The sequence below is a fragment of the Coccinella septempunctata genome, chromosome 9 (genome assembly GCF_907165205.1).
Source record: "Coccinella septempunctata chromosome 9, icCocSept1.1, whole genome shotgun sequence".
Lineage (NCBI taxonomy): Eukaryota > Metazoa > Arthropoda > Insecta > Coleoptera > Coccinellidae > Coccinella > Coccinella septempunctata.
Genome location: NC_058197.1, coordinates 8,842,559 through 8,869,285, shown reverse-complemented (window position 1 = coordinate 8,869,285; position 26,727 = coordinate 8,842,559). Strand labels below are relative to the sequence as shown.

The window sequence follows — 26,727 nt, the reverse complement described above, 5'->3', positions numbered from 1 at the left end:
CATCGTTCGGGCAACGGCAGTTTCGTGCGGGCAAGTATCACTTTCCGCACTTGATAGGAAAATAACTATAATTTTGTCAGTCATGTTTACGCGAGGTAGGGGACGATATGTGACAATTTCACACATATTTTGAGTAGCGCAATACTTTCTTATGGTGGGTCCCTCATACTCGGCACAAAATTTCAAATGGATGATTTTTTCAGTTGAATGAAATTTTCAGTATTGCAAAATTACCATGTGAAAAGGCGTATGTTCTCGGAAGGGTCCAGATTTTGACTGTATGGGCGAATGTTGGTGTGGCGAAAACGGGGTCACCGGTATGATGAACATTTGACAATCCCAACAACTGTTTTCTGTGATGCCTTAGTGGGCATTTGGGAAGCCATTTTTTTAATTGCTGCACAGATCTTATTATCCCCATTAACCACAACATGATAGCTTTAAGGATTCGATTGTAGAACCTATTATTGTTCATTTTGCGGCAGCTATCGGAACAATTTTATGTTAATCGGCGATAAAGCATGTCCACACTGGGCCAGACCGAATATAACATTAACATTAACAATAAAGAATGAACACGCCTGAATAGCTAGCATCATTTCTGCCGTGATTTGAACGTGTTCCCATTCTCAATTCATCACGTCGGTGTACTGAATTAGAGAAAATATGGGACATAAGCAATTGTCTTCGTTTGGGTTTCTATCTGGAAGGGATTGAATTAGACATCGTTTCATACTTGGTAACTGTGTAGTACTCAGTAGTCGCTGTGTTACTGTATAGTACTCAGTAGTCGCTATGTTACTGGATAGTACTCAGTAGTGCTTGCCAGTATTGAATGAGGGTCTACCAATTCCAAACGTTCTCTATCGGAGAAAAAAGCTATGTTGCTGTGATGAGATCAAATGAGACCGAAAGCATGGTCAACATCTGCTTTTCTTCGATGGGGCGTACTCTATTTGGGGCCTCGAGGATGTCAAATTGGATAGTTCAATTCAGATCGTAACACTTGTTGATATTCATATCAGCGGATGGTATGCATCTGAATTTATCCTCATTATTAACATTAACCTAATGGGTTGGTCTGCTGTCTCCCTAGACCAAAATTTTACATTAGCCGGTCGCATCGGGGAGCAGTAGCCTTATCATTCATTCTTCAATAGATACTTCCATGGCCACTGTTCTTTGAATGATAGTTTTATTGTCTGAAATATAATGAAATGAAGGTGTTCAGCGGCTTGCAGACAGGAATTGAATTCTGAAAAAAGTACCACCCAGAGCAGGATTCGAACGTACGACCCCCCGATTACCGGTCAGGTACTCTCCCAACTGAGCTACCCGGGCTGACGTGAGCATCCATCTGCATTGTCTGGAAAACACTATCCTCAGAATTCACGTGTTAGTATTATCACTTCCGAACTGTGGCGTTCGAAAGCGATTGGATTCCTGTCTGCATGCCGCTAAAAACCTTTTCACTGTTCTTTGAAGCTTACCCCTGTCATGTCACGGCTTGAGAAGCGCTATTTTAAACCTACTCAGTATCAGAGTTGATACTCTTTGTCTACACTTTTGAACCCCTGCCCCGAATGCTTTCCCGTAGAGCTTTGAAGAGCAAACCTTCAAGTGTCGTATTAATAGCATCCTTTTCTCCATTGATCCACGGTACTCAGGTTCAACCTTCTCATATCGTTTTCAGAAAAAAATATCAATCTTAAAATTTTCTATTCTGATTGAGAAATCAGAAAGGAATTAATATGTCGTTTATTGCGTAAGAGACGCTTGGGGAGGTTTAACGAAGAGGGTGAAACAATTGCACTCACTTTTATGGCGAATAGATTTGATGAGAAATCAAAATAAAGTATATCGATGGATTAATTATCCGTTTTATTTCATTGCAATGTTTATCGATATCGATGCTTAATTGAAAGTTGCCATCCCTACCATCGATAAGACGTTAAACCACCCGTGCGTCCTCCGTTCGGCATCGTGTTAGTGTTCACGCGAGCGTGAAGTTAAAAGCGACAAGAACAAGCGGTAGGCATGTAGGATCCTCGATTCTTGCCCATATGGGTAAATTGGGTGTCGTGTTTGCTTAGTTCGAACAGGCAGCGATCTCTTTGTGGCCGGTCCAAATGACGGAGGAAGTTTCACGTTTACGGATACCCGATTAAACAATACGTCGAACACGATGCATAACATGCACCTGTGAACAGATCCGGTATACAGGGTGCTGGATGCTCTACAAGCTCTATGACAAACTTTGATAGATATTAACTTACCTAACTGAATATTGATCCGATTCGTTTCAGTTTAGAAGTTACAAGAAATAACAAGTAGTCATTTTTCTAGCAAGTGCGGAAAGTGGTACTCGCCCGCACTCAACTGTTTGCGGCAGTTTCTTGCAAAAGTTAAGAACAATATATTTTTTACAAGCGCTTGAAATATATATAAGTGTTTTCCTTTTACGAAGCAAATCAAATTTGATTTGATTTAAGGCTCCCAAAGCTAGTAAGAAAAGGCTTCGGGTGAATGGCATGAGGAAGTGGCGTGGTTAACTATGGCTGTCTTGGCCCCTCTAGTCCACGGACAAGGGGTAGAACCAAGAAGTAATGCTAGCGCTGGGGTGTAAGGGGGAAGGATGCGTTTTATAGCCTCTTCCCTCAAATGCCAACCTCACCTACTTGACCAAACATGAGCGGTATAACTCTATTTCCCACAATTACCTAGTCCAAACATTGGCTTGAGCAGGAAATAGCTCTCTGCGTTGCTCAAGTTACGTCTTAGACCTTGTCATCTCAGGATACCTGTGTCACAAGATGATCTAGTCGAAACCGCAACCAAAGTTATACTAACAGCGTTACCAGAGCAGCTTTTAAACAACTTCTAACGCAGCTCCTACAAAAAGATGGATCAGTCGAACAGGACAGAATTTGTATCTGGAGGTATAAATAACAAACGTGGTGACCGAAACCGGTCACCACGTTTGATTAAATGCTGTTAGGAATTTTGAGTTTTTGACTTAACCCACATATCTAGCATTCCTACTTGGACTTTGTTATTTGCTTGAAGATGGCCGAGTTGGCTAAAACAGTCCACCACTACAGGAGACAACTTTTCAAGAGGATGAGATTACACGAAGATTTGTATTTCAACAACCAATGCTTAAACCATGACTTAATTCCTAGGTACGTCAAACATGAGTTTAAAAAGGATAATAGTAAAATAGTTAAACAGCTTGCTAAAGAAATTGCACGCAAACTCATTAAAAAGGAAATAAAACTTATTTACATGAAGTTAAACAATGTTAATACGCAGTTGAAGATGAATTATGACAAGATGAGAACATTAATGCGTTATGAAGATTTAAACACTTTCTTAGGGAGAGTACACACACAGATTTCGGTAGAACAACAAAGGAAAAGACACACATTGGATGGAAAGTTGAAGAAACTAATAGATGATAAAAAAACGGAATCATTGAAAAAACAGCTGAACAATTTCCACAAATTCCACGATAATCTCATAAATTTTACCCAAGTTCACTTGGAAAAGTCCGAAATAGACCTTCTTGAAAAAGGAATAAAGTTTAATCCTACATCCAATATCAATACGGAAAGAAACCTAATTAAGTTGGCAGCTGAGATAGAGGCTACCATGAACCACATAAGAGTCAACAAGTTCGAAATTAGAGATGAAATAAGACCATTACTGAGAAAAGAACTAAAAGACTTGAGGACAAACAAAAAATTGGGTAGAGGCCATTTCAATGATAAAGTTATCAAGTCAATTAGAGAGAAAGTTGAAAGGAACAAACTCACAATAACTAAGGCAGACAAAGGTAATTGTATGATAATTATGAAAACAAAAGATTACAATAAAAAAGTGTTGGATTTCTTATCAAAAAATAATATAAGAGAAAAAAAGATATCCTTATCAACAATCATACAAAAGATAAAAGAAGTTATTAAAAGGATTCCTGACAGTTTAGAGTTAAAAAATATAAAAGGTCTCAAAATTGACAACACTAGAATCCCAAGATTGTATGGCCTTATGAAGATACATAAGAGCACAATTTTAGATGAAATACCTATTAGACCAGTCGTGTCGAATTGCAACGCTCCAACATACCAATTGTCTAAATGGTTAAACATCTTTCTGAAAGAAAAAATTAATTTTTCACCATCATATACAATAAAAAACACCTTAGATCTGGTTAATAAAATTAAAGATATAAAAGTAGAAGATCATTACAAAATTAGAACATTGGACATAGAGAACCTATATACCAACGTGCCTACATTGGAAGTTAAAAGACTAATAGAAGAAGATCTTGATCAATCTAATTTATCAAATGATACAGTCGAAACAGTATGTCAGATTTTAAATTTATGTCTGAAACAAAATTTTTTCCAATTCGATAACAAAATATTCGAACAGATACAAGGATTGGCAATGGGCTACCCCATTGCTCCATATTTAGCAGATAGGTACATGGACTATTTTGAAAAAACCCACATCTTTAATTGGGGTAACGAATTTTCTCCACTTATCGTCTATTACTATCGTTATGTGGACGATATTATAATTTTGTGGAAAGGAACTGACCAAGGATTTAATGATTTTGTCACATATCTGAACAGTAGTGTTAATAACATAAAATTCAAGAATGAACACATCAATGATAAAGAGTGCAATTTCTTAGACCTAAACATAAAGTTGTTGGATGGAAAACATTCCTTCGACATTTTCAGAAAACCAACACATACAGACGTGTCAATTGACATCAGCTCACAACATCATTGGAACCACAAGATAGCAGTTTTCAACAGTTTATTAGAACGACTTGTGAATATACCATTAAATGAGGACAATTTTAATAAAGAAATGGGAATAATTAAACAAATAGCGAGAAAAAACAATTTTGACAATAATATGATTGATAGAATGTTAAATAAAAAATTACATAAACGCTTATTGAGGAGTCATTTTCCTATTAGTCAACATAGAATCGAAAATAAAAGATATTTCCCTCTAAGCTTTGTTGGGACTCTATCGAGTAAGGTAGCTAGATTGCTGGAGAAAGACAATAATATAAAGATAGCCTTCAGACCAACTAACAACTTGAGAAATTTACTTTTCAATAACAAAGATCCAGTTTTCCCCATTGGAGAAGAGTGGTGTTTATAAACTCACTTGTGACACGTGTGGTGCAGTGTATATAGGAAAAACTAATAGGACGTTCAATCAGAGAATAAAAGAACATCTAAGAATTTTGAGGCTAGGCCCACATTACGATGATTCCCATTTTGGCAATCACCTATTTAGAGAAGGTCACCACTTTGTACAAGAAACAGGTCTAAAAATATTACATACAGGCATTAACTGCCTTTTAATAGACTATTTGGAAAAATTCGAAATTTTAAAATTTAAAAAATTATATCCATCCTTAGTTCTGAACTCGCAAGTGGATTTTGGTGAGATGTACGTTATGAACGCTGTTTTATAGAGTTTGTGTGTAGTTCCATATATCCCTTTCTTCGTTGATTTGTATGTAAAAACAATTAGAAACTAATCTATGAATTCTGTGGTTCACGAAATGATTGTTTTCATATTCTATATTCTTAAACTAACCTATATTAGGTCTTGTCTCTCAGTTTTAATTTGATTGTTATTGAGTTGACTTGTGAATTGATGTACTTAATTTTAGTTATTGTGTATCTCGTTTTTATAGAATTGACGACCCTGATTAGAATAGCATAAACAGTAGGTTGCATTGTTCTTTGTCCTTTTGTTTCTTAAATAGTTGTTGTTTTCTTGTAGTGTGCCGATTGGTGTGAGGATGCATTAGCTTTGCTGATGCGAAACCGGTCACCACGTTTGATTAAATGCTGTTAGGAATTTTGAGTTTTTAACTTAACCCACAAATCAAGGATCTATACAGCCTACATCAATTTAAGTAAGGCCTTCGGTGAATCGGAGAGCGCTATGGAAAATAATGGGACGTCTTGGAATACCCGAAAAATTCTTAGCAGTGTATAAAAGCCTCCATACCAACAACACCGCTAGAATACAGCATAATGGCTCTACAACAGATCATTTCTTTACCAACTTTGGAATAAAACAAGGCTGCGTGTTAGCGCCTTTACTGTTCAATATTTTCGCCATAGCTGTCTCTATCATTGCTGACATGAGTATGCCTGTAACGGCCGTGTGCACCGACTTATTTAAGGCGAGATTAACGTTAATACTTGATTATTTCTCTTATTTTTATAGCAGTTACCGTAGCAATCACCTTATTAACGTTAATCCGGTCTTAAATAAGTCGGTGCAATCTGGTTTTAGAGGTGTTGGAATAAGATTCAGATTTGATGGTGGCCTGTTTAATCTGAAGCGCCTCAGAGCAAAAACCCGTACTTCAATATGCAGACGACTGCGCACTTATCGCTAGTAGCTCAGAGGATCTACAGATAATGTTGGACACCTATAATGTAAACATATATACGAAGCTTTGGGCCTTAGACTCAATATCGTCAAAACCAAAATCCTAGTAAGTCCGCCAGAAAGCCCTCAAACAGATATCAGCCTGGAGGATAAAACTCTAGAACAGGTCGATCAGTTCAAATACTTGGGAAGCTTCATAAATACTAGGACTAACCTTGACACGGAAATACAAAACCGTATCAATTCGGCTCACGGGCATTCTGGAAGCTTAAGGACAGAGTGTTTCAAAATCACGACCTCAATCTGAAGACTAAGACAGCTGTTTACAAAGCAGTGGTCCTCCCAACGCTTCTTTACGGAAGCGAAAGCTGGACTCCCTACAGGCGACATATAAAACAGCTTGAACAAACACAACAACGTCATCTAAAACAAAAAATGCTCATCAGATGGTTCTACAAAGTTTCAAATGCAGAAGTTTTGCAGCGCGTGGGTTGTATAACAATTGAGACTCGAGTAACGAGGGCCCGACTCAGATGGAGCGGCCGCATACTGAGGATGCAGGACACAAGACTCTCCAAAATAGCTCTGTATAGCGAAACCAGGAGGCCAGTATAAGCGGTTTAAGGATATACTGCATCAGTCCCTAAAATCAGTTAATGCAAATCATAACTGGGAACAACTTGCTTTAGACAGATTAAAGTGGAGGTCTTAAGGTCCACAGTTATAATGGAGACTCGAGAAGAATACAGCGGAAGTCAGATCTGGTTGGTGACTATCCATGCCCGGAGTGTGGAGGGATCTGTAGGTTGGGTCTCTTTAGTCACAGGATGGCACACAGTCGCAATAAGCCATTAGAAATTATAAGTTTGTTCGCACTGATAGTTTTTTTTTTGAGTTTTTTTGTAGATTTATTATCGGTAACGGAATACAGCAATGAATGAATGAATGCTACCGCTTCGGATTAGGAGAAACTACGACCACTTGCCTACCCCCACCGGGAATTCCAGCGTGGAAGCAAGCAGTATGTCTCACTTTCCCCCTCGGAGTTTGGCATAGATCCAAGGGGCATAGTTCGAAGTGTTATCAGAGTGATTATGACTCACTTGGCCCCCCTGAATCACAAGGTTGGGAGGAGACCCAAGGAGTAACGTTACTGTCTGGCAGACACCTCCAAATCAATGCGCAATCCCTGAGGAACCAGGGCCAGCGGCACAATATAAATATTTAGTAGAATAACGAACTGTATGTGAGACGGGCCAAGATCTCCCGATGATCTACCCCTAAAAGCTTGTGTTCCGCAACCAAAGCTAGGGGAAATACGGAACGGAGGTCATCAGAAACAAAAGAACTTGTGACCGCAGACTGTGAGACCCAGGTTTGAGGATAGCTTCCCTCTACATCCCTAACATCAAAGTAGGGTAAGAAACAACGGAAGCCTATAGTTGGAATCGGCGTAAAGGATAAAGGGGACTTTGAATCGACGGTGTAGGTGAAGTGTAAAGGGGCTTTGGGGCGACGCTGGCTGCTGGTAGAGTGTGAAGGGGCTTTGGATCGACGCTGCAGGTAGAGTGTGAAGGGGCTTTGGAGCTAAGGTAAGTAAATATTGGAAGGAGTTCCAGAGCGACGGTGTAGGTTTACCTGCCGACGCTCTGAAGCCCCTTTCACCACATTACCTATATTGTCGTTCTAAAGCCCCCATCACACTTAACCTATACCGTCGCTCTTGAGCCCCTCTACCACGTGTCGCTCTGAAGCCCCCTTCACACTTTACCTACACCGTCTCTATAAAGCCCCCGTTTACACTTAACCTACACAGTCGCTCTATAGCAGCCCTTTTCACTATTTACTTTCCATGGCTATAAAACTCCCTTCTCTTCTTCTTCTACGTGCGGTGCCCCACCGGGCTGAACTGAGGCCTCGTGACCCATTGTTCGTCCGCTTGTAGTTGGAGAGACTTACACTCTGTGACATGCTGACAAAAATGCCACAAGTCGACAGAGAGGTGTCCCTCTCACCATAGGAGCTGTGGGTGTTCTGTTTCCTAGATGTGTCATCCTTAAGTCCTCAAGGTTGATGCAGAAGAACATAATGTGTTCAACCGTTTCCTCCGTGCTCCTGCACCAGCGGCACAGGGGACGGCTAGTCAGTCCCATTCTATTTAAGTGTTTGTTAAACAAATGGCCAGTCATTGCTCCAGTCACTAGACTCAGTTGTTTCCTCTCAAGAGCTAAGAGTTTTTTGACCTCAGGCACAGAGGATGGTCTCTCAATGAGAAGCCTCGGCTGTCTGAGACCACTTCTTATGCTCCATCCAGAGGAAAATTTCCTGTCCAGCCAACTATTAAAGAAGTTCTTGACAGATGTACGACAGATAGGCAGCACCGGTCCTGGACCTACAAAAGCTGAGCGGGCTCCCTGCTTTGCAAGTTTGTCTGCCTTCTCGTTCCCCGGAAGTCCTGCGTGAGCCGGGCACCAGATAACTTTCACAATGTTATCGGAACCTAGCCCCCGCAGGGCCTCTCTGCATTCCTTTACTAGGTGTGAGTTAACCCTTTCCTCAGAAAGGGATTTCAGGGTTCCCTGACTGTCACAGCAAATATAGATGTGTTTTCCGGAGTACCCTCTGCGGATATTCTCCAGTGTGCAGGCTAGAACAGCATACAGTTCCGCTTGCACTATGGAACAGTCCTTTCCTAGGGGGATGGATAGATTGAAACGAGGTCCCACAATTCCCACTCCAGTCCCTGTGGGCATCAGAGAGCCATCGATGAACCAAGTGGGACCTTCGGGCTCAAGAAGCCTGTTTGGTGTAGACCAAAGGTCTCTGTCAGGGACAATTACCCTGTAGGGTTCGGCAAAATAGAAGCTGGTGCCCGCGCGGTCCCCTCTATGGAGAAGGGATGCGTTGGCATCCCTCACCATCTTGAGAGCCCTCGCATGCCCCCTGAATAGTCCTCTATCGCGCCATTGTCCCTGTTCCCAAACTCTAAGAGCTGTCTTCATGGCCACCTGTGTAACTGCAAGGTCCAAAGGTGGTAGTCCCAGCAGACACTCCATAGCTGCCGTAGGGAAACCCCCTTCACACTTTACCTATCGTCGCTCTTGAGCGTCCTCTAAACTTTAACTTCCATCGCGATAAAACCCCCTACAAAATTCACAAACACCGTCGCTTTAAAGCCCCCTGCACTCATTACCTGCAGCCGCTCTCAAATTCCCTTCACTCTTAACCTTCTGTGGCTCTCAAGACATTTAACCTACACTGTGGTAAAATTCCCCCGTAAAAAGGACTTTACGGAGCTAGGTGAAGGGTGAAGATTGCTTCAAAGTGTAAGTAGGTATAGAGTGAGAAAACTGTTTTAGAGCGAATGTAGGTGAAGTATGACGGGGACTTCCTGTATATAATCACACATATGACACAATTCGAATGATTCTTAAATGCTCCAGATACATAAGTCTCTGAGAGCTGCATATTTACACAAGTGACATTAATGTGGTCTCAAATTCAAATCTATCGAATCCATAGCTTTGTTTTAATTCGCACTCGGAACTGTTCAGAATCGAACCTAAATAGTTTAACCGAGAAATGGTGCGTGCGAAGCTACGCACGGGCTCATTCTGAATAAATAAATGTGCAGGTTTTGAACCGATCTGGAACCAACGTAAAATCGAACCAAAACATGCATCATATGTCTTTGCAGATGATGCTTCCACCATTGTATATAAAGACCAGTTTTTATACAATGCTTCCACTTAGCTTCCAATTAGCACCGTAATCGCATTAATGGCTGTTAAATCTGGCAACGCCTCCCCTATTGACAACTTTGCGCACCTCAGAGTTGGTGGGGTCCTGTCAGTACCGAAAAGTCGAGAAAGTTTAGAAACGAGTGGGGATGAAGGGATAAAATGAGCGGATTCGGACAGAAAGGGTCTCTTCCACATTACGACGAAAACGAGTGAGTACCTTTTTGAAATAGATTTAACTGTATATTTCTTGTGTGTGAATAAAAATCTAGACTGTAGTGAAAGTGCTCATCTCTCTTTTACCAACCCACAAAATTACCTGTCCGAGATCGAATATTCCTATAAATTCCTATTTCGAAATTCAACAATGGCACTTGTGTTGCTGCAACTTCGAATGAACTGAATATGTGTGCTAAGTCAGCTAAGTGATAGTAGTGATGTGAGTGCTTTTTCCAGTTGGCTGAAAACATATAGTTGACGTTTGTGCAGCTACAAAAATCAAATGTACAGCATTCAAAGTAACTCTTAAAAAATGTCTTCTCGTTGGGGGCCTAGTCACACAAGTGACACTGTTGTTTATAGTTTACGGCAAAGATTATAGAGTAGAGAAATAGGAAACGCCCTCGTATCGCTAGTGCTAAAAACCAACTACATTTTGGCCAGTGAAAACACGTTTGGCAATGAGATAGCACTGAAAACGTATTAATTGTCAATACAGAAAAACTGTTTAATAACAGTTTAACTGTTTAATAACAGTTTTCTGTTTTATAATTGAGGGGCGCGAAATGCGAATTCTATTCCTTGTATTCAATTTTAATATTGACCTTGTTGAAACCAGAAAACAAACATCCTGAGCGACAAAACAAAAGGATGGTTTTGTTTTGTGACAAGGATGTTAGTTTTCATCTGAACATTCTTTGGAATCAATTGGTATCAATGAAATACGCTGTTGGATGTGATAAATTTTTAGTGGCAATCTGTGAAAAATTTACAAAAATTTGAAATTATGGACAACGAATAAAGCTTTGAATAGGACACAAGAGTATATATGTGCATAATCGCACAAGTGACATTTGTATTTCACCAAATTCAAAATAAAGATTCGCACTGATTTGCATATTTGTGTTTCTTCAAATTCAAAATATGAATCCCATGGCTGCTGTGCATATTTGTTTTTCTCCAAATTCAAAATACAAATTCTTAGCAAGTGGTTTCTCACCTTCGTTGCATAACTGGAGATTATTTTTCAAGTTGTTTCAAAGTCACATTAGTGACACTTGTGGCTTTAGCTTGAAATGAACTGAATCTATATGTCTTTGCTCGCAGGGCAGCTTTCCTTATACTTACTTCCAATATTTTTGTTCAAGAACGTTGTTTATCTAAAGCTGTATTCGTAATCAATTCGCGGATCGAAGTTCACTTATCGGCACGAAATTTAAAATTTTCAATGAACTTCGGACAAAATACTCAAATGAGTTAAACATGTAATTGGGCAAAACTTAAATATTACGCATGATCCATTCATAGCCAGCACGAAATTAGTTGCCGAAGTGATAGTTTCAAGATTGCAAGAAATTTTGCCGACTTCGAATTCTGTGCTAGACTTGAATCTCATCACGCATGTAGCAGAGAATGACGCAATCTACTCAATATTTCAATTTTTTACGAACGCAGCAATGAATAAGTCTCAGAATGAGCTGGGATACATACTTTCACGAGTTAGTGGATGAGAATTGAATAAAATAAATATATTGCATTGAAAGGCCTTATGAAAGATACGCGAATTCGTACAAGTGAGACGTGTAGCGTGTGGCAAAACCCGATTGATCACGAGTACGGCCGATCTATGGAGGGGAGTCTACCCTCCATAGGCCGATCTCTTATCGCCCCTCCTTTATTTTCTTGCCAGAGAGTGCTAAGAGACTACAGATGAAAAATCAACAAAGTGTCTTACTTGTACAGAGTCTTTAACCAGAGAGTGGCGACAATTAGAAATTTTGCAATAACATGGCGGTTTAAAAGCACAGATTACAATGCTGTCATCTGTTATCCGGATTGGATCATATCACGTCACGTGACCAAATCGGTCATGTTACTGCACAAACGGAACTAACCGATGAAAAACTAGACCATTTTCCTGTTATGAGTTATTATACTAATTTGTATCAAAGAGCTCCCTCATACATGTTAGTAAATATTCAAATTTGATTGATTGGGGTGGGAGAAAAATAAAAAATCGGACTCAGAATCAAATAAATATCAATGTTTAGTTCAGTCATCCTGCCTGTAATATGCCATTCGCGCCCAACAAAGAAAAAAACTACCATCAATTCATCAACAAGTAACGATTCTCTGATCGATTCTGAAAATAGCCAAAAAATAAAAATACAAACGATTCAATAATTTTATTCAAATAAAAGATATGAAAATTATCACAATGAAACAACTAGCATGAGGTAGGCTAGAAGGAATTAAAAATATAGTTACTTTTATTTTTAAAAATTATAAATTTCATCTCATTCTTTTCATGACAAATCGCCAGTCATTAAATCTTAGGTAACCTTTTCAATTCATGTGTTAACCAAACAGCAAACGACAGCAGCATCAATGAGCCACTCTGATGCATTGCGGCTAATGATACAGGTACATATGTGAGTAATGTTGTTACTCCTAGACCAACCTAGAAGAAAAAAATTATTGCAAAACTTCATGTATAAAAGTAAAGGTCCAACCTACGTCTTATGAATAGACTGGTTATACCCTAATCTGTCTAATCAATATGAACCCTTACTAACCTGAAGCCAAGCCATGGCTGCCAAACATTTCGCTGCTGTATATGCTCTTGGTGGAAGTGTCTTCTTCCTTGATGACCACCAAAGTAAAGTTATCAAAGATAGTGTTGTAGTACCTAATATTCTATGATCAAACTGAACCGTTGTGGGATTTTCAGTTATATTTGACAGTTTTGGCGAGAAAGCCATGATGTCATCTGGTATCCATTTATCCGCCATTTTTGGAAACGAGTTGTAAACTAGGCCAGCATCCAAACCTGCCACAAACGCTCCTGAAACAAACATTTATAAGCAACATCTCGACTTCATCACAGTTGATCTAACCTGAAATAGCTGTCAGGAAAACCAATCCTTTACAACTGTGTGCAAGCATTCTGAATTTTCTAGCTGCTTTTATAACACTTTGTTGCGCTGTTTCTAATGTTTGGGCAGGTAGAAGATTATCTAATGCTGACCATAATAGAAGGGTATACAGTATGAATGCCAGTGATAGATGGGAGGCTAGACGATACTGAGAAACTCTTGGAATGTCACTTTCTCCATGGAAACGATCTTCAAGTCCAGATTTTACCATATACCAACCCATCAGACCCTGAATAATTAAGAATTATTGTATAATAGAAGAACTATGAAGATAGCGAAAGCCGTTTCTGAGGATGTACTTTCAGAATCAGTAAAAAAAAATTGTGGATACTCACTTGAGCTCCAATCAATAGTCCAAAAGCTGCCACTCGAATTTTCATACGTTTGCAGAGCATTCCTTTAAACCAGAAATAAGCAGCTGGTAGAGCAAAAGCAGTTCCGATAGCACGTCCCCACATTCGATGGCCGAACTCCATATACCATATCCACTTGAACTCTGACAATGACATATCCCTATTCTTTCTACAACAGTTTACCAAGCTTTTTGTACTCATTGATTGTGACTAGCGTTATAATATCAACCGTTCCACCAATCAAAATTACTTGAGTAGCTTTTATTATTTCTTCTCTTATTGCCTCAATTCCTTGTACTCACATTTTGAATTCTGGATACTGTTGATAATTAGCGAATTCTGCCTGCCACTCTTCTTCTGTTCTCGGCATTTTTTCCCCCAATAGTTTCCATGTTACCATAGAAAGCCCAGATTCAGTCAGTCTCGTAACACCACCTAAATATAGAGAAAAATATTTGATAATTTTGTGAATTCGTTAAACAAATCATTCTTCGAAATAAAAAAAAAATTATTTTCAACAAAAAAAAGTTATTCCTCATGTTTAGAGAAATTGCACAATCTTGTCAGGGTTAGGTGTCAGAATCGATTGTTCGGTTAATTGCACAATATTGCAATTCATTCCATACTACAAAATTCTACAATTCTCTAATACGAAATCATGCTTTCTCAAATCAATAATTAATAAAAAACATTATTTAATAATTTAATTAAGAACCTACAGATTTCAAGATTTCTTCTAAGACTTTACAGATTGAGTAGAATATTGCATTGTATGAGAAAAAACTACCTAAAACTACTGCAACAAAAACCATCCCACTGCATGTTAGGAGCCAATACCCTACAGTTTTCTTTCCATTATTTTGCGGAGTCTTTTGTGCATTTGTTCTCACTACATTATAACTAAGGGATGTAATCTGAAAGAGGAAAATGGTGCCGTATAGTATGATGTTCACGGTTAAATTATGAATTAAGTACCTTGGATTTTGGTAATGCATTAGATCGTGGGGAACAATTAAGGCAGTTGTATGACCTGGAATTCGTTTTTAACAAATTGACATAACTCCTGGTATTCCTTAAAAATATTTGGTTAACTGCACTACGGGAATTAACGAAATGATTCAAATAACGAAGTGAGGAAAACATTTCGGTTTCTGATCTAGTGATCTAATTCAAATTTTTGAGATCTCTAGGAAAATAACAAATCACAGAGCAGGAAAATGAATTTTTGACGGTGAGTGACACTACTGACAATGACTTTTGACGTAAGTAAGGGATAGTAACTTAGACTAGGGACTTTCCTAATCTAAGGATGGTAACGAAATAATTACATACATCTGTGGTCCAAAAACTCTCGTCTCTCTGCTGTGATCAGTCTGATCCTCAGATCAATTAAAAACATTTTATTGTGTCGCATCAGGATATATAATATCCATGATTTTTTCAACTTCGTCATCCTGAAAGTTGGGTGATTTTTGGTGAAACAGAGTTCTACCTTTAAAATCACCCTGTATATTTGACTTGTCGAAAAAATTTGATACCAGTTTTTTCAGTTCTAACATGATGGAATTATGAAAATAGATCTTATATTTTGGTGGAAATAAAAAAACCATTCGGTGTAAAAAAATACAGTTTATTTCTACACTTATTTATTTACAATGTACAATTATGTTTTATGTGTAATAAATGAAATAATATTTACTTAATATAAAATAAAAACTATTGGTAATGCTGCAGAATCTACAAGTTGCCAGATCGAAATAAAATTTATCAGAGGTTTTTTTAAAATGTTTGTTATATATTATTATTCGTTGCCACAATGAAATATGATTATGTATCTATTTTGTAAATTTGAGAAAGCATTCGAGTCAGGGACGTAGCTACAGGGGGTCTAAGGGGCACCGAGCGCCAGGGCCCGGGCTCTTCTGGAGCTTGACTTTTTATGGGAGAATTAACATTAATTGCTGCATACGAAAGATTCACAAAGGGCGAATATTTTTCTATAGAACTGAACCAGTTGAGATTTTATTTTTCTTTTAAATGGGCACTAAGTAAAAATCGTACTCTTTTATGATTTATGAGTTTATTATCGCTTTCAGAATGATTACTTCCATTACTGCACTACGGGGACGTCTACGTCCATCCCAGAGAATGAATGACTGCTGCCAGTCCGATTTTATTTATTTATTATTTTCCTTTATCTACCCGCTTTGCCGCCCTGGGTTTTGCCATCTGTGATACTGTGATTTTTGGATTCCTCATCGGAATATACTCTTACCCCATGTTTTCGGTTTTTTGTATCTTTCCCCCACGCAATTTCAATAGTGCAGTTCAAATTATTGTCAAAGAACTCTGAGTTATCCGCATCGAGAAATAGTTTGTACTGTGTTTAATATATTTCATTTAGTGGGAGCGCCCATCCAAATAGCGTAGCACTGACATGGCATATACATGACGCTAAATTAACCGATTACAGGGACTTGAATCTTTCAGTAACAACCGGTAAGTGTAAATTTTGTGTAAACCCCGTACATCCCTTATTGTCTCAGAAGGAATCAAAGTGACCGCTATTGATTGCTTTCTTTCTTTGATACCTGATATTTTGACTGAATATAATTGATTTGAATATTGTTTGATCCATTAATTTCACTGTGTTAATTTTGAATTACTGACTGTTGAGTTAGTTATTAAGTGTTTCATTTCTGTTTTACTCATTTTGAACTTGATCATCAGCTGTATATATTTATTGACTTGGAAATATCTGTATGGTTCACTGTAATTTAGATTATTGTACTAAATTCGGTTTTGAAGTAGTTGTTATCGCTTCCACCTTAGATAACACCCAACTCTGTCTCCGACTACTAGATGTTGGTTTTGCTATTTCTCCCTTATTGAAAGAATAGCTGGGACTCGAGATTAAACCCTTGATAACTAAACCCGTTACAGTGCTTATGTTTTTTAATTTATCGTATTTTTCTATTCATTTTCGTTCTGCTTTTTTAAATATGAATAATTTTATTCCAATATTTATATGCTTCATTTTATTTATTCATGTGAATAAATGTATGTGTATTCAATTATATTCATAAATTAATGAAAGCTTATGTAATAAAGATATGATTTTCAATTGTTCACCTTATTATTATTATAAATTTCCTTCTCCTCTAGTTCTCGACCTTTGTGCAGACTAAATCTCTAAATTTAAATTAACATCCCCTCATTGAAAACTCAAAAATAATAAAGGGGAACGGTTCCGTGAAATGGTTTGCATCAGGGCGCGGACCAAACTTGCTACGCCCCTGATTCAAGTGAATTTTTTTTTGGTGTTTCTCTTCTAAAACACTTTAAATCAACCAAGTCAAAAATTGAAATGAATTCCCTCCAATTATAATGTTTTTCATCAGAAAAGATGTCGATATGAATGTTTTCGACGCATACCGTGTGTTTTTTCATCCAAAGTGGCGTTCTGCCAAAAATGGCGTATTTGAATTTCAACGTCACCTGGCAAAAATTCTTTTTCACCTTCTGGATCACCAACTCCAACCACCACAACCCTCATTTTTGATTCATTCAAATCGTTTTCTACTTCCGCCTGGTAATCGTCCAGTTGTTTGCTCAATGTTGGTATCTATATGTATCGATGTTTTCTTCAAGTTCATTTCCTAAAAAAAGAATGAAGTGAAGATCTCACAATTGCCGTAATACAGAGTGTAATGGGTCTTCTTCCCAAGAGTTTATTCTCGAGCGCCAGCTATTCTTTCAGAAATGGAAAAATAGCAAACCCACCCAAGCACCTACTAATCGGAGGAAATGAGGCAGAATTCTGACTATTATTTTTGACAGTTCCCTTATTTGGTTATTCAAGAAAGTAGAAAAATATATTTGAACGAAATGGATACTCCATAATAAAACTGAAAAGAATAGATAGGCAGTATGTAAATTTATTAATGTTACACCACTGCCTTAGTATCGTGATAGACATAGAAGTGAAAGATTTTAGCATTGAACTCTATGGGAACTCTATGGGTTCCCATAGAGTTCAATGGATTTTAGAGACCTAATTCTATAGATCATATTAGTGAGGTTAGAATCACTCAATTGGCGGGAGACCCATATTCAAAATGTTTTACATAGGAATAAACTATAAGATGGAATATCGCTAGATGGAAATAAATGTTAGTATAAAGACAGGCAAAATTAGGTGCGTTCATTATTAGAGCCAAGTACATTTAGCATCACAATATACATTTATATGTCCTAAATTCAAAATTGAACACATTATTCAACGGAATATATCCGTATGTCGTAGATCATTTCTGCTATACGTCAATCATGAACCGTAACAAGGAAAATGACATGCTACGCTTGCGCGTTAGAATGATGTCAGCTTCAGAGGTAAGAAACGAAAAGAAGCTACGACAAACTTCCATGGATCTTGCAGACCAATTCAATATTGATCCATTATTAAAAAAATATACCATTTTATTTCGAAATTTTGTTTTCAGCTTGTTAAGAAAGGTTCATAGAACACATTCCAATAGAAATAAATCTTAAGAAATTCGCTAAAATATCCAAAAACAGGCGAGAAGTACGCGGATTTTTAGTCCCATAAGAAATGCATAGGTAATTCAGCGGACCCACAGATAGATCGCGATTCAAAATTCCCGCCTAACCTCACCAATATGGTCTATAATCTTTGAGAGAAGTATCGAATGCGTGTGCTTCACCAAAGTTGCATCCGTAGCACTGCAATGGCCATACCATGTGTTTATGTTTTTTCACCTCTATGAGTGAAAGTTTAGAGACGATCCCTAATACAAGGAGAGATTGCCACACCCTACCTTTATTCAAATATTCGAATAATAAGACCCGTTTGCACCAAACATGCTTAGTGTTAAGTGTCCCTTAAAATGAACTTAACCTAAATTACGTTGCACCAACTGTTACGTGACATTTAAATGGCTAAAACTAACCTTAAATTTAAGCGCCCCTGTAATGACCACTTAAATATAGAGTACTCTAACGATTTGTCAAAATCAGCTGACCGTTCATTACCGTGGGGCACACAAAGCTTTTTATTATCAGTGTAAAGAGGCATTTCTTAGAAAGTTATGGTCTAATCACTCTAATCTAACGTAGGGAAGAACATTTTTTCCAAAAACATGCACAAAACACGATACTCGACCAAAACAGCGGGAAAAGCTTGTGTGCCCCACGACAGCGAACGCTTAGCTGATTTTGACAAATCGTTAGAGTTCCCTATATGAGGGCGCGATTCTAACCTAGAATAATTTGTTGAACTGGCTGCAGAACTTCCCATTTTTGATGGATTTTGAAAATTGAATGAATTCATGATTGAATATCAAGCCTTTTCTTCTGCCCTTATTGTATTGCCATCAGTCTTTCAATTTTCAATTTCGTATCACAAATCATACTATAGTTAGCAACAAACTCTTTTCTTCTGTTGAGAAGTTGAGTGCCCATTGTAGGTTACCACCACTTGCTTGGCAATCATTCATCGTATTCGTACTAACAAGGACAATAAGGACATTTTCTTCACGTTCCTCTTCAACATTAATAAAATAAATTCACACAAGACCTTACAAAGAAAGTGTTGTACTTATATAAACTACTTATTTGTATTTTATTTTATTACCCTTTATTTGACAATCCTTGACTGACTGACTGACAGGACAATTGAGTTAGGTTAATGAAATGACAACGATCATTGGAAACCGACCAACCAATGAAATAGCTTCATTGGACTAGGATGAAATTGCACCAAAATAAAAAACAGAAATATCACTAGATATAAAAACTCAAGGGCCCCTTACTTAAGATTCTGTTAAGCCACAGTCGTGCAACTGGAAACAAAATTAAGCGTCCATTAACTTCAAACGACACTTAGTTAAGTACTCGTTTTAAGGGGTATTGGTGCAAACGGACCTAATAGAAACAGTATTATTCGACCAGACGTTACTTTCGATTCAAAATTATTTGAAAGTGGTGGAAGTGAATGTTTTATGAAAAACTAGGTTATATGTACCTAAGACGTGTCACAAACGCCAAAGTATCGAACGAGTTCAAAATCAAGACTCAAATAGATTAACCCATACAATCTGGTGAAAATAAAAGAAAAGTTAAGATGTGTCTTCGTGTCTCCTAAACCTGAATTGGATGCATTAGTTATATAGATATAACCCAATTAGTCGCATGGGATCTTTCGAAAAATGATGGTAAGGAGTTTGGCTAATAACTAAAACAAGTGTGTATTAATTATTATCCTAAGTTCTTTTTTAAAATTAATTACAAAAAACATGTCAACAGTACAATAGAATATAAAAATAAAAACTTCTAAACTACAAATCTTTGGCAAGGCCGAGATTAACGTGAAAAAATTTAGACTCGGGACGAGATTCTGCTGTTCTGCATTCAACACAATGATATTTTGTCGTTCTTTCTATGAAATGATCAACAGCGCCAGCGGTACCTAGTCTTATTTAACTTCGTACATTAGTTACCAGATTGAAAAATAACCCATTTCACCTTTAACTTTCATATAATACATAATGTATGTTGTTTTCTCTGAAGGTTCAAACATATATTTCCCAAAATTATTCCATTTGATACAATTGTTCGTAAGATAAAACTGAAAATTACATTCTTTTGATTAATTTTTAATAGCCTGTATCTTTTCAACCGAGCAGAATAGAAAAAAAAGGTGAGGAGGAAAAGTACAAAGACTCACCATGTATACATATAAATTCGACATTCGTCATTGTGAATTTTAAAATGTTTACCTTTGGAGGTTCAATCAGGAATACATCACAGACAGTTAAACCGTTCCTAACTTTCTTCATCAGGACAAACAAGATTTTCTAGCTCCTTGAGTACCACAACCATTTCGGGTCGATCTTTGGCCCTTCTACTGACGCAAATTTTGCCAATATTCATCAATCCCCTGAAACAGCTGTCGCCGCCTTCTTCCCTCGGGTCCTTCAGTTCTAAAATGTCGCCCTCGTAGTCAACGACATGGTCCCTAAGGAACTTGGAAGCTCTCCTGTTCGAGTAAGCGGCAAGGCCAGTTGTAATTTCGAATAAGACAATACCGAAACTGAAAGTGTCCACTTTGGTAGAAAACTTTTTCCCTCTGAGGAACTCGTCGGGTAGGTATGGCCTTGTGCCGTGAACTTTGCTGATATGCACGTATTCTTCATGTGGTCCTTCGCGAGCTAAGCCGAAGTCGCCGATCCGTGGAAAATCATTCTTGTCCAGCAATATGTTCGCCGGCTTTATATCGCCGTGAACAAGGGGATTGTCTCCAATTGTGTGTAGGAACTGTAGGCCCCTAGAAGAGAAGAATAACAATCATCAAATCTTCGTGAACTTTCATAAACAATGCTCATGTTCATGTGATCACAATCATCATTATGGGTAAGTACATACACTAATCATCAACAGTACATACAGAGTTAAGTAGGAAAAATTACCCGAACCGTCGATTGTTTCAAAATAATGTACAGTGTAAGGAAGTTTGATTTTTGTTAAAAAAATTCCGTCTTCATTTAAGACGAGTCTGCGACTTTTTCCCGTTACGGCCGGTTTCATAATCAAACCTAAAGTCCCATTAAATTTTAAAGCTTCCTTTAACCCTACTAACGTCCAGTTTCACAATCAAATTTAAAGTCACTTTAAGCTTAAAGCTTCCTTTAGTGTCATTTTTAGTAGGGTTAAAGGAAGCTTTAAAATTTAAGTGACGTTAAACTCGATTATGAAACTGGACGTTAGAGAATATTTTCGTTGTTCCTACCTAAATAAGAGTGGTATTCAAGTTCATTAGGTCATTGCCTTATTTGGGCAATCCGTAATAAATATATGAAAAGTAAGTTGATATACATATTCAACTTTTGAGATGAAAAATATTGAAAGATTTCCAAGTTAAGTTTTAATTTTCTTTCAGGAAATACAAAAAGTTCCTATTTCGTTGAAATAGTGGCCGAACGTTATTACCAGAAAATAAACAAGATGGGAGGTTTTGATCCATACTGTGTGGATTATACACGATTCAGGAGAAATATAAGTTACAATCCTGATGGAATTATTGCAGTGATATTGTGGTTTATCTAGTTTCTACAACCAGTTTTTACACAAATCAGCAAATTGCAGCATTCAAGAGCTTATCTTGTCAGCCTACAAAAACTTGAAAGGTGGCCTTTTATATCTAGGTTACGCCGTAAGATGTTTGGAAGAAAATATTCTGGGAAGTATTTCGCAAAAAGGTCAGCACAGATGGATTGGTGTACATGTAGGGAAGGGAATAATGACCAACCTATGATAAAAAATGCTGCTGAGGATTGGGGAATTCATTGGATCTACAGGGTGTTTCCTAAGTGGAAATTAAAAACAAAGTGATACATTAAAAAATGCCTCTTGATTCATAGTACACGTAAGACAAATTTCATTGAAATATCTGTAGTGGCATTGTAGATATTAATAATAAATGATTTATTTTTGCAAACTTTACCATCCTGTTTCCCAAAAGGTAAGACGTTTAGGACATATGTTCATATAAAGTTTTTCCTTAAAATGAGCCCAAAAATCACCCCCATAAATATTGACATTAAATTAGTTCCATGTATGTATATGGAATGTGTAGGGTACACCATTGTTCCTGACATTTCGTTCTGCAACGTCCGTACGAGTAATTTAGAGATGGAAGATTTTCTTTCTAAAGCCCGTTTGCAACAGCCGAGAATTTACTTGAGAATTCATGCGCCGTGTATTCTCTACAGTTACATACGCACTATCGGTAGAATTCACTGTTCAGTTGCATACAAAATAATCTCTGCCGTTTTCTTGCCAAAATTTCGTAGAGAATTCTCGGCTGTTACAAACGGGCTTCAATTGTAAATATAAAATATGATAATGATGGAATTTAGATGTACATATTACATTTTCTTGAAAAGATGTACTGTTTTATTTAAAAGGTATATTCCCTATACATACACATACTCCATTCACTTTAATAAAAGCACTCGGTTGGCCATGGAAATTTGACACATTCCAAGCTGTATAGTACGAAAATGTGACACTTGTCAACATATTTTAGGGTTTTAAATCCGAGCTATGTTGTCCGTTCTAGATAAAAGTCTCAGTAATTACGTATCTGTCGTAATGTGAATTTACGCCAAAAAGTAAATTATTTTGAAAATCTGATAATCTCTGTCTTCTTTCTTTTTCAATCACTTTCGGCATTTTTGTTATACCAATTTATTTTATCTGTGGCAACGTCCTGATGACTATAACGACATTCCATGTGTGCCAACCTTACTCAGTTCTAGTTAAAAAAACTTAAGAAAATTATTTCATGGCCAACCGAGTGCTTTTATAAAAATGAATGGAGTATATGCGAAGAAATTATATTTCTTCAATTAATCGCACTGAACTCTGTCGAGCGTTGCTATAGATTCGTTTCATTGATTGTTTAGACAGGAATTTGTCATACGCGAATAATTTATAGTGATTGTTAAATAAAGATATTTTTGGATAGGAATTGTAATTAACAGCATAAAATGTTGTTTCTTAATTCCAGGTAAGGTTCTGGAAATATTTTGTAATAATGTACTACCTATGTTTGTATGTTTGAATAATAAAAAGATTCTTTACTACAGAGAAATTCAATTGTGTTGTTGATCTGCAATCATTACTCTAAGAAAAGCATTATACATATAAAACAGAAACATAAAACTATAATCAGTACAAAAATAAACAGAATCAAAATATAATCAGCAAAAGTAAACAGCATATGTATATAATGAGTATAAAAATATAACCGGTACTCAGCTCTTTTGATAGCATTCAACCATTTTTTCATCTCTTTGTAAAATCATTTTGAAACTTCTTATGCTTAAACCCATAACTTCCTTCAGGAATACGAAAAATAACACATGCAACAACACAACAAGCGGATGACATAAATATCTATTTCCTGCTAAAATACTGTGTGACTTGCCAAGTTATTGAATACTTTCATTACCTATAGGTACTGCCGTAAATTCAACACTGTTAACAGAAGTACTACTAACATTAACACCCCCTACAAATTAAAAACAAAAATCATGCAATTTCAATATACTCACGTATATTAACTAGTAAAGTAAAATAATATTTCAAATTATGTGTTATGTGTGCATACAAAACACTTTATGAAGGTCCTCCAAAATTTTTGTTTAAGTCTGTCTGACAGCGGTTCGGAGTGGCCTATTGTAGGAAACAGGAAACATTTAGGACCATTTTCATTCTTTTTTATTACTAAAAACAACAAACAAATATTTCTAAAAACAACAAAAGAGTAACAACGCTTTTGATCGTCAGTGCCGATAAGGCATTTTCAACGGCGCGAATTTCATCATTTTCAGCCCATGGGAGACATTCCTTTTCCTCACCTCTCAGGTGGTATACATATAAGCGGATCTTTTCCAGATTTGCGTTTTAAGTTTTCCTACCCGAGTTATTGCAGATAGCAGTGATTTCGAACATCGTGAGAGTGAGTCGTTATTTTCATTTGTGCGAAAGTCTAGAAAAATTCAGAAGAACTTTATTAGACTTCAAAATATCAGTGTTGTGAGTTCAGAGGTGAGACTTCCCCAAACTTTAAAATTTGAACCTCACATTAAGCGATTACCCTTCCTGTCCGAGTTTTCAGGACACTGGAAGTAGTCTGACTGGTGGTGCGCAAGCCCCTGGAAATGCGAAAAGGAACGGAGAACCGAATCCTGCCGTCTTACTCTCGTCCGACCTGTAACTTTGTGATATTTTGCAGCTGAATTCCGTAGATATTGTCTTAAACTCAAAGTCTTGGTTCTGGCTAATTAACGAATCGGGAGCAATCCAGACGCGTCTCCCTTTCTTCAAGATCGGAAAAGGCCAAAAAAAGCATGAGAGAATTGAGATTTTTGACCAATGTTCACCAACCACAAATGTAAACAAATCCATGTCAGTTTAACAAATCTGACAACAGTGAGGTTAGCACCGATCACAGTCAGGGGTATCGCGTCGTCTGAAACGGATTTCGTAGTATTTTTTTCGAAATGTAAGCACCTATAAGATCTGCTTTTTAACTAATGTGAATTGCACTGTTTATTAAATCTTGCATGTCTTACCTTGCCGTCCCTGTAGCTATGCTAAGTCTTGTGGACCATTTCAATCTCGACTTGGAATCTCTGAGTCTTCCTTCCAAACTTCCCCCTCTCATATACTGATAAACCAGACACGGTTGAGGCCCCCCCATACTGAATCTGTCAAAATTCCACACATTATGAGAATTTGCAGCTTTTGATGATATTAATTACGTACCCATACAAAGGAAGTATATTGTCATGTCTGTAGGCATTCAAGCAATGAAGTTCGGTCATTGATTGTTTCATTTGCTCAATGTAGGAATTTCGATCATCCTCTTTCCTTTCTATTCGTTTTATGGCAACCTGAGTACATTTCCAAGTGCCTAAAAGAAAATTTTCATTTGACACACATTGTACAACGACCTTACCTTCATGGCTGGTTTCATTTCTATACTTTGGAATTCTATTTCCAATCTTTCCATCGTTCTGTGAACAATTAGTTGTAGTGATAGATATTTTGAATTTCTGTCGCTGCAACCAATTGGACATACATACAACTATATGCAGAATTGACTAGATATATTTAATCACCTCTGAAAACAGTGCCAAAGCCTCCCTTTCCTAGAATTGTAGTTGGATCCCAATTATTAGTGGCTAATTGTAAATCATCATAAGGTATTATTGGTATTGGTAATTTCACATCATTCCAGGATCTCACAGAAACAGTTGTCAATCTGGAATTTCCACCCTACAAATAAAAAATTAGAGATTTTCATAAAAGGAATCTTAAATTTTTAAGTAGTTTCATTTAGTTCATATTTTGAATGTGACAAGTCATCTTCATTATTGTTTTTCACTACATTTATTGACTCTCATAATGACGGCATTTAGATAAACTATTTGATACTTCATCAATCTGAGTGTATAATGAATTACTTACTGGAGCAGCCAAATATGGCAATTTCAGGTTCATTTCTGGACTACTTTCATTGCTTTCTTTACTCACAATATCAATATTCTGTTTAGGAACATTCAATATTTTCTCACTTTCGATGTGATTTTCTTGAGGAACTTCAACAATATCCTCTTCCCTTTTTCTTTGACAATGTTTCAACTGAAATTTGATCAAAATATTCGGATTTATAAATTTCTTCAAAACTTCCATTGCCTCAATGTTTTTCATACGATCTAGTAACACGAATAATTCTAGAACAGTATGATTCAGATTTCCCCATAGGGAAAGAAGTTTTTCTGATGGAGATTTACCACAACCTATCTCTCGTCTAACTTCCTGAAAGAATTCTTCACCATTTCATTTTATTTTTTAAAATGCAATTTTTCTTTACCTGAATTGTGGTCCTCTCATAGCCCATATGAACAGACAATTCTTCCCATAAGTTATTTTCGTCCAAAATATTGCAACAAGCTTTGAACTCAAGGTAGGGTAAATCATAAATGTACATTGTTTCTTCGGCAACTGACATAGTCCACAACACTTTACTTACTGAAATTGAAGAAAATTAAGAAAAAAGAAAACTAAACTTGTAGCAAATAGGGAACTCTAACGATTTGTCAAAATCAGCTAAGCGTTCGCTGTCGTGGGGCACACAAGCTTTTCCCTCCATTGATTCGCGTACTGTTTTGGTCGAGTATTGTGTTTTCTGCATGTTTTTGGAAAAAATGTTCTTCCCGACGTTAGATTAGAGTAATTAGACTATAACTTTCTCAGAAATGCCTCTTTACAGTTATAATAAAAAACTTTATGTGCCCCACGGTAACGAACAATCAGCTGATTTTGACAAAACGTTAGAGTACCCTATATAAACAGAAAAATGTAGGTTAGTTTAGGTTACAGAGGTTATGTAAAGGCGATCTGTCACAACACAATCAGCTGTTTCAAAGGCGTTGCCACTTGCCACGTTGC

The 26,727-nt window shown here is 37.1% G+C and overlaps 3 protein-coding genes across 4 annotated transcripts; 1 reads left to right on the top strand and 2 right to left on the bottom strand.

Moving 5' to 3' along the window:
* The first annotated feature begins 3,066 nt into the window (after window positions 1-3,066).
* On the top strand, window positions 3,067-5,184 carry LOC123321102. The gene has a single exon (XM_044908605.1). It carries the CDS (start codon window positions 3,067-3,069, stop codon window positions 5,182-5,184), a length of 2,118 nt encoding a protein of 705 aa, XP_044764540.1.
* Window positions 5,185-12,568: 7,384 nt separating this feature from the next.
* Window positions 12,569-14,937, bottom strand: LOC123320859 (cytochrome c oxidase assembly protein COX15 homolog). Its single transcript, XM_044908316.1, has 7 exons — window positions 14,662-14,937; window positions 14,474-14,600; window positions 13,989-14,121; window positions 13,669-13,855; window positions 13,295-13,562; window positions 12,974-13,242; window positions 12,569-12,858 (listed from the first exon to the last, which is right to left on the bottom strand). Exons 1-7 carry the CDS (start codon window positions 14,827-14,829, stop codon window positions 12,724-12,726), a joined length of 1,287 nt encoding a protein of 428 aa, XP_044764251.1. The 5' UTR covers window positions 14,830-14,937; the 3' UTR covers window positions 12,569-12,723.
* Window positions 14,938-15,295: 358 nt separating this feature from the next.
* Window positions 15,296-26,696, bottom strand: LOC123320858 (serine/threonine-protein kinase pelle). 2 transcript variants are annotated; one of them, XM_044908314.1, is made up of 8 exons: window positions 26,625-26,696; window positions 26,150-26,357; window positions 25,744-26,094; window positions 25,395-25,551; window positions 25,039-25,186; window positions 24,846-24,980; window positions 20,484-21,031; window positions 15,296-17,345 (listed from the first exon to the last, which is right to left on the bottom strand). In XM_044908314.1, exons 2-7 carry the CDS (start codon window positions 26,285-26,287, stop codon window positions 20,530-20,532), a joined length of 1,431 nt encoding a protein of 476 aa, XP_044764249.1. In that variant the 5' UTR covers window positions 26,288-26,357; window positions 26,625-26,696; the 3' UTR covers window positions 15,296-17,345; window positions 20,484-20,529. The 2 variants fall into 2 exon arrangements, with proteins under 2 accessions (XP_044764249.1, XP_044764250.1); XM_044908315.1 differs by lacking the exon at window positions 15,296-17,345 and adding an exon at window positions 20,152-20,332.
* Window positions 26,697-26,727: the final 31 nt, after the last annotated feature.

Coding starts and splice junctions, on each gene's coding strand:
- LOC123321102 (XM_044908605.1), top strand. CDS start 3,067: ATGGCCGAGTTGGCTAAAACAGTCCACCACTACAGGAGACAACTTTTC.
- LOC123320858 (XM_044908314.1), bottom strand. CDS start 26,287: ATGTCAGTTGCCGAAGAAACAATGTACATTTATGATTTACCCTACCTT. Junction 26,095..26,149: donor ATGAGAGGACCACAATTCAG/GTAAAGAAAAAT, acceptor GAATTCTTTCAG/GAAGTTAGACGAGAGATAGG. Junction 25,552..25,743: donor TGCCATATTTGGCTGCTCCA/GTAAGTAATTCA, acceptor TTTTATTTGTAG/GGTGGAAATTCCAGATTGAC.
- LOC123320859 (XM_044908316.1), bottom strand. CDS start 14,829: ATGTTTTCCTCACTTCGTTATTTGAATCATTTCGTTAATTCCCGTAGT. Junction 13,243..13,294: donor TTTCCTGACAGCTATTTCAG/GTTAGATCAACT, acceptor TGTTTGTTTCAG/GAGCGTTTGTGGCAGGTTTG. Junction 12,859..12,973: donor CAGCCATGGCTTGGCTTCAG/GTTAGTAAGGGT, acceptor TTTTTCTTCTAG/GTTGGTCTAGGAGTAACAAC.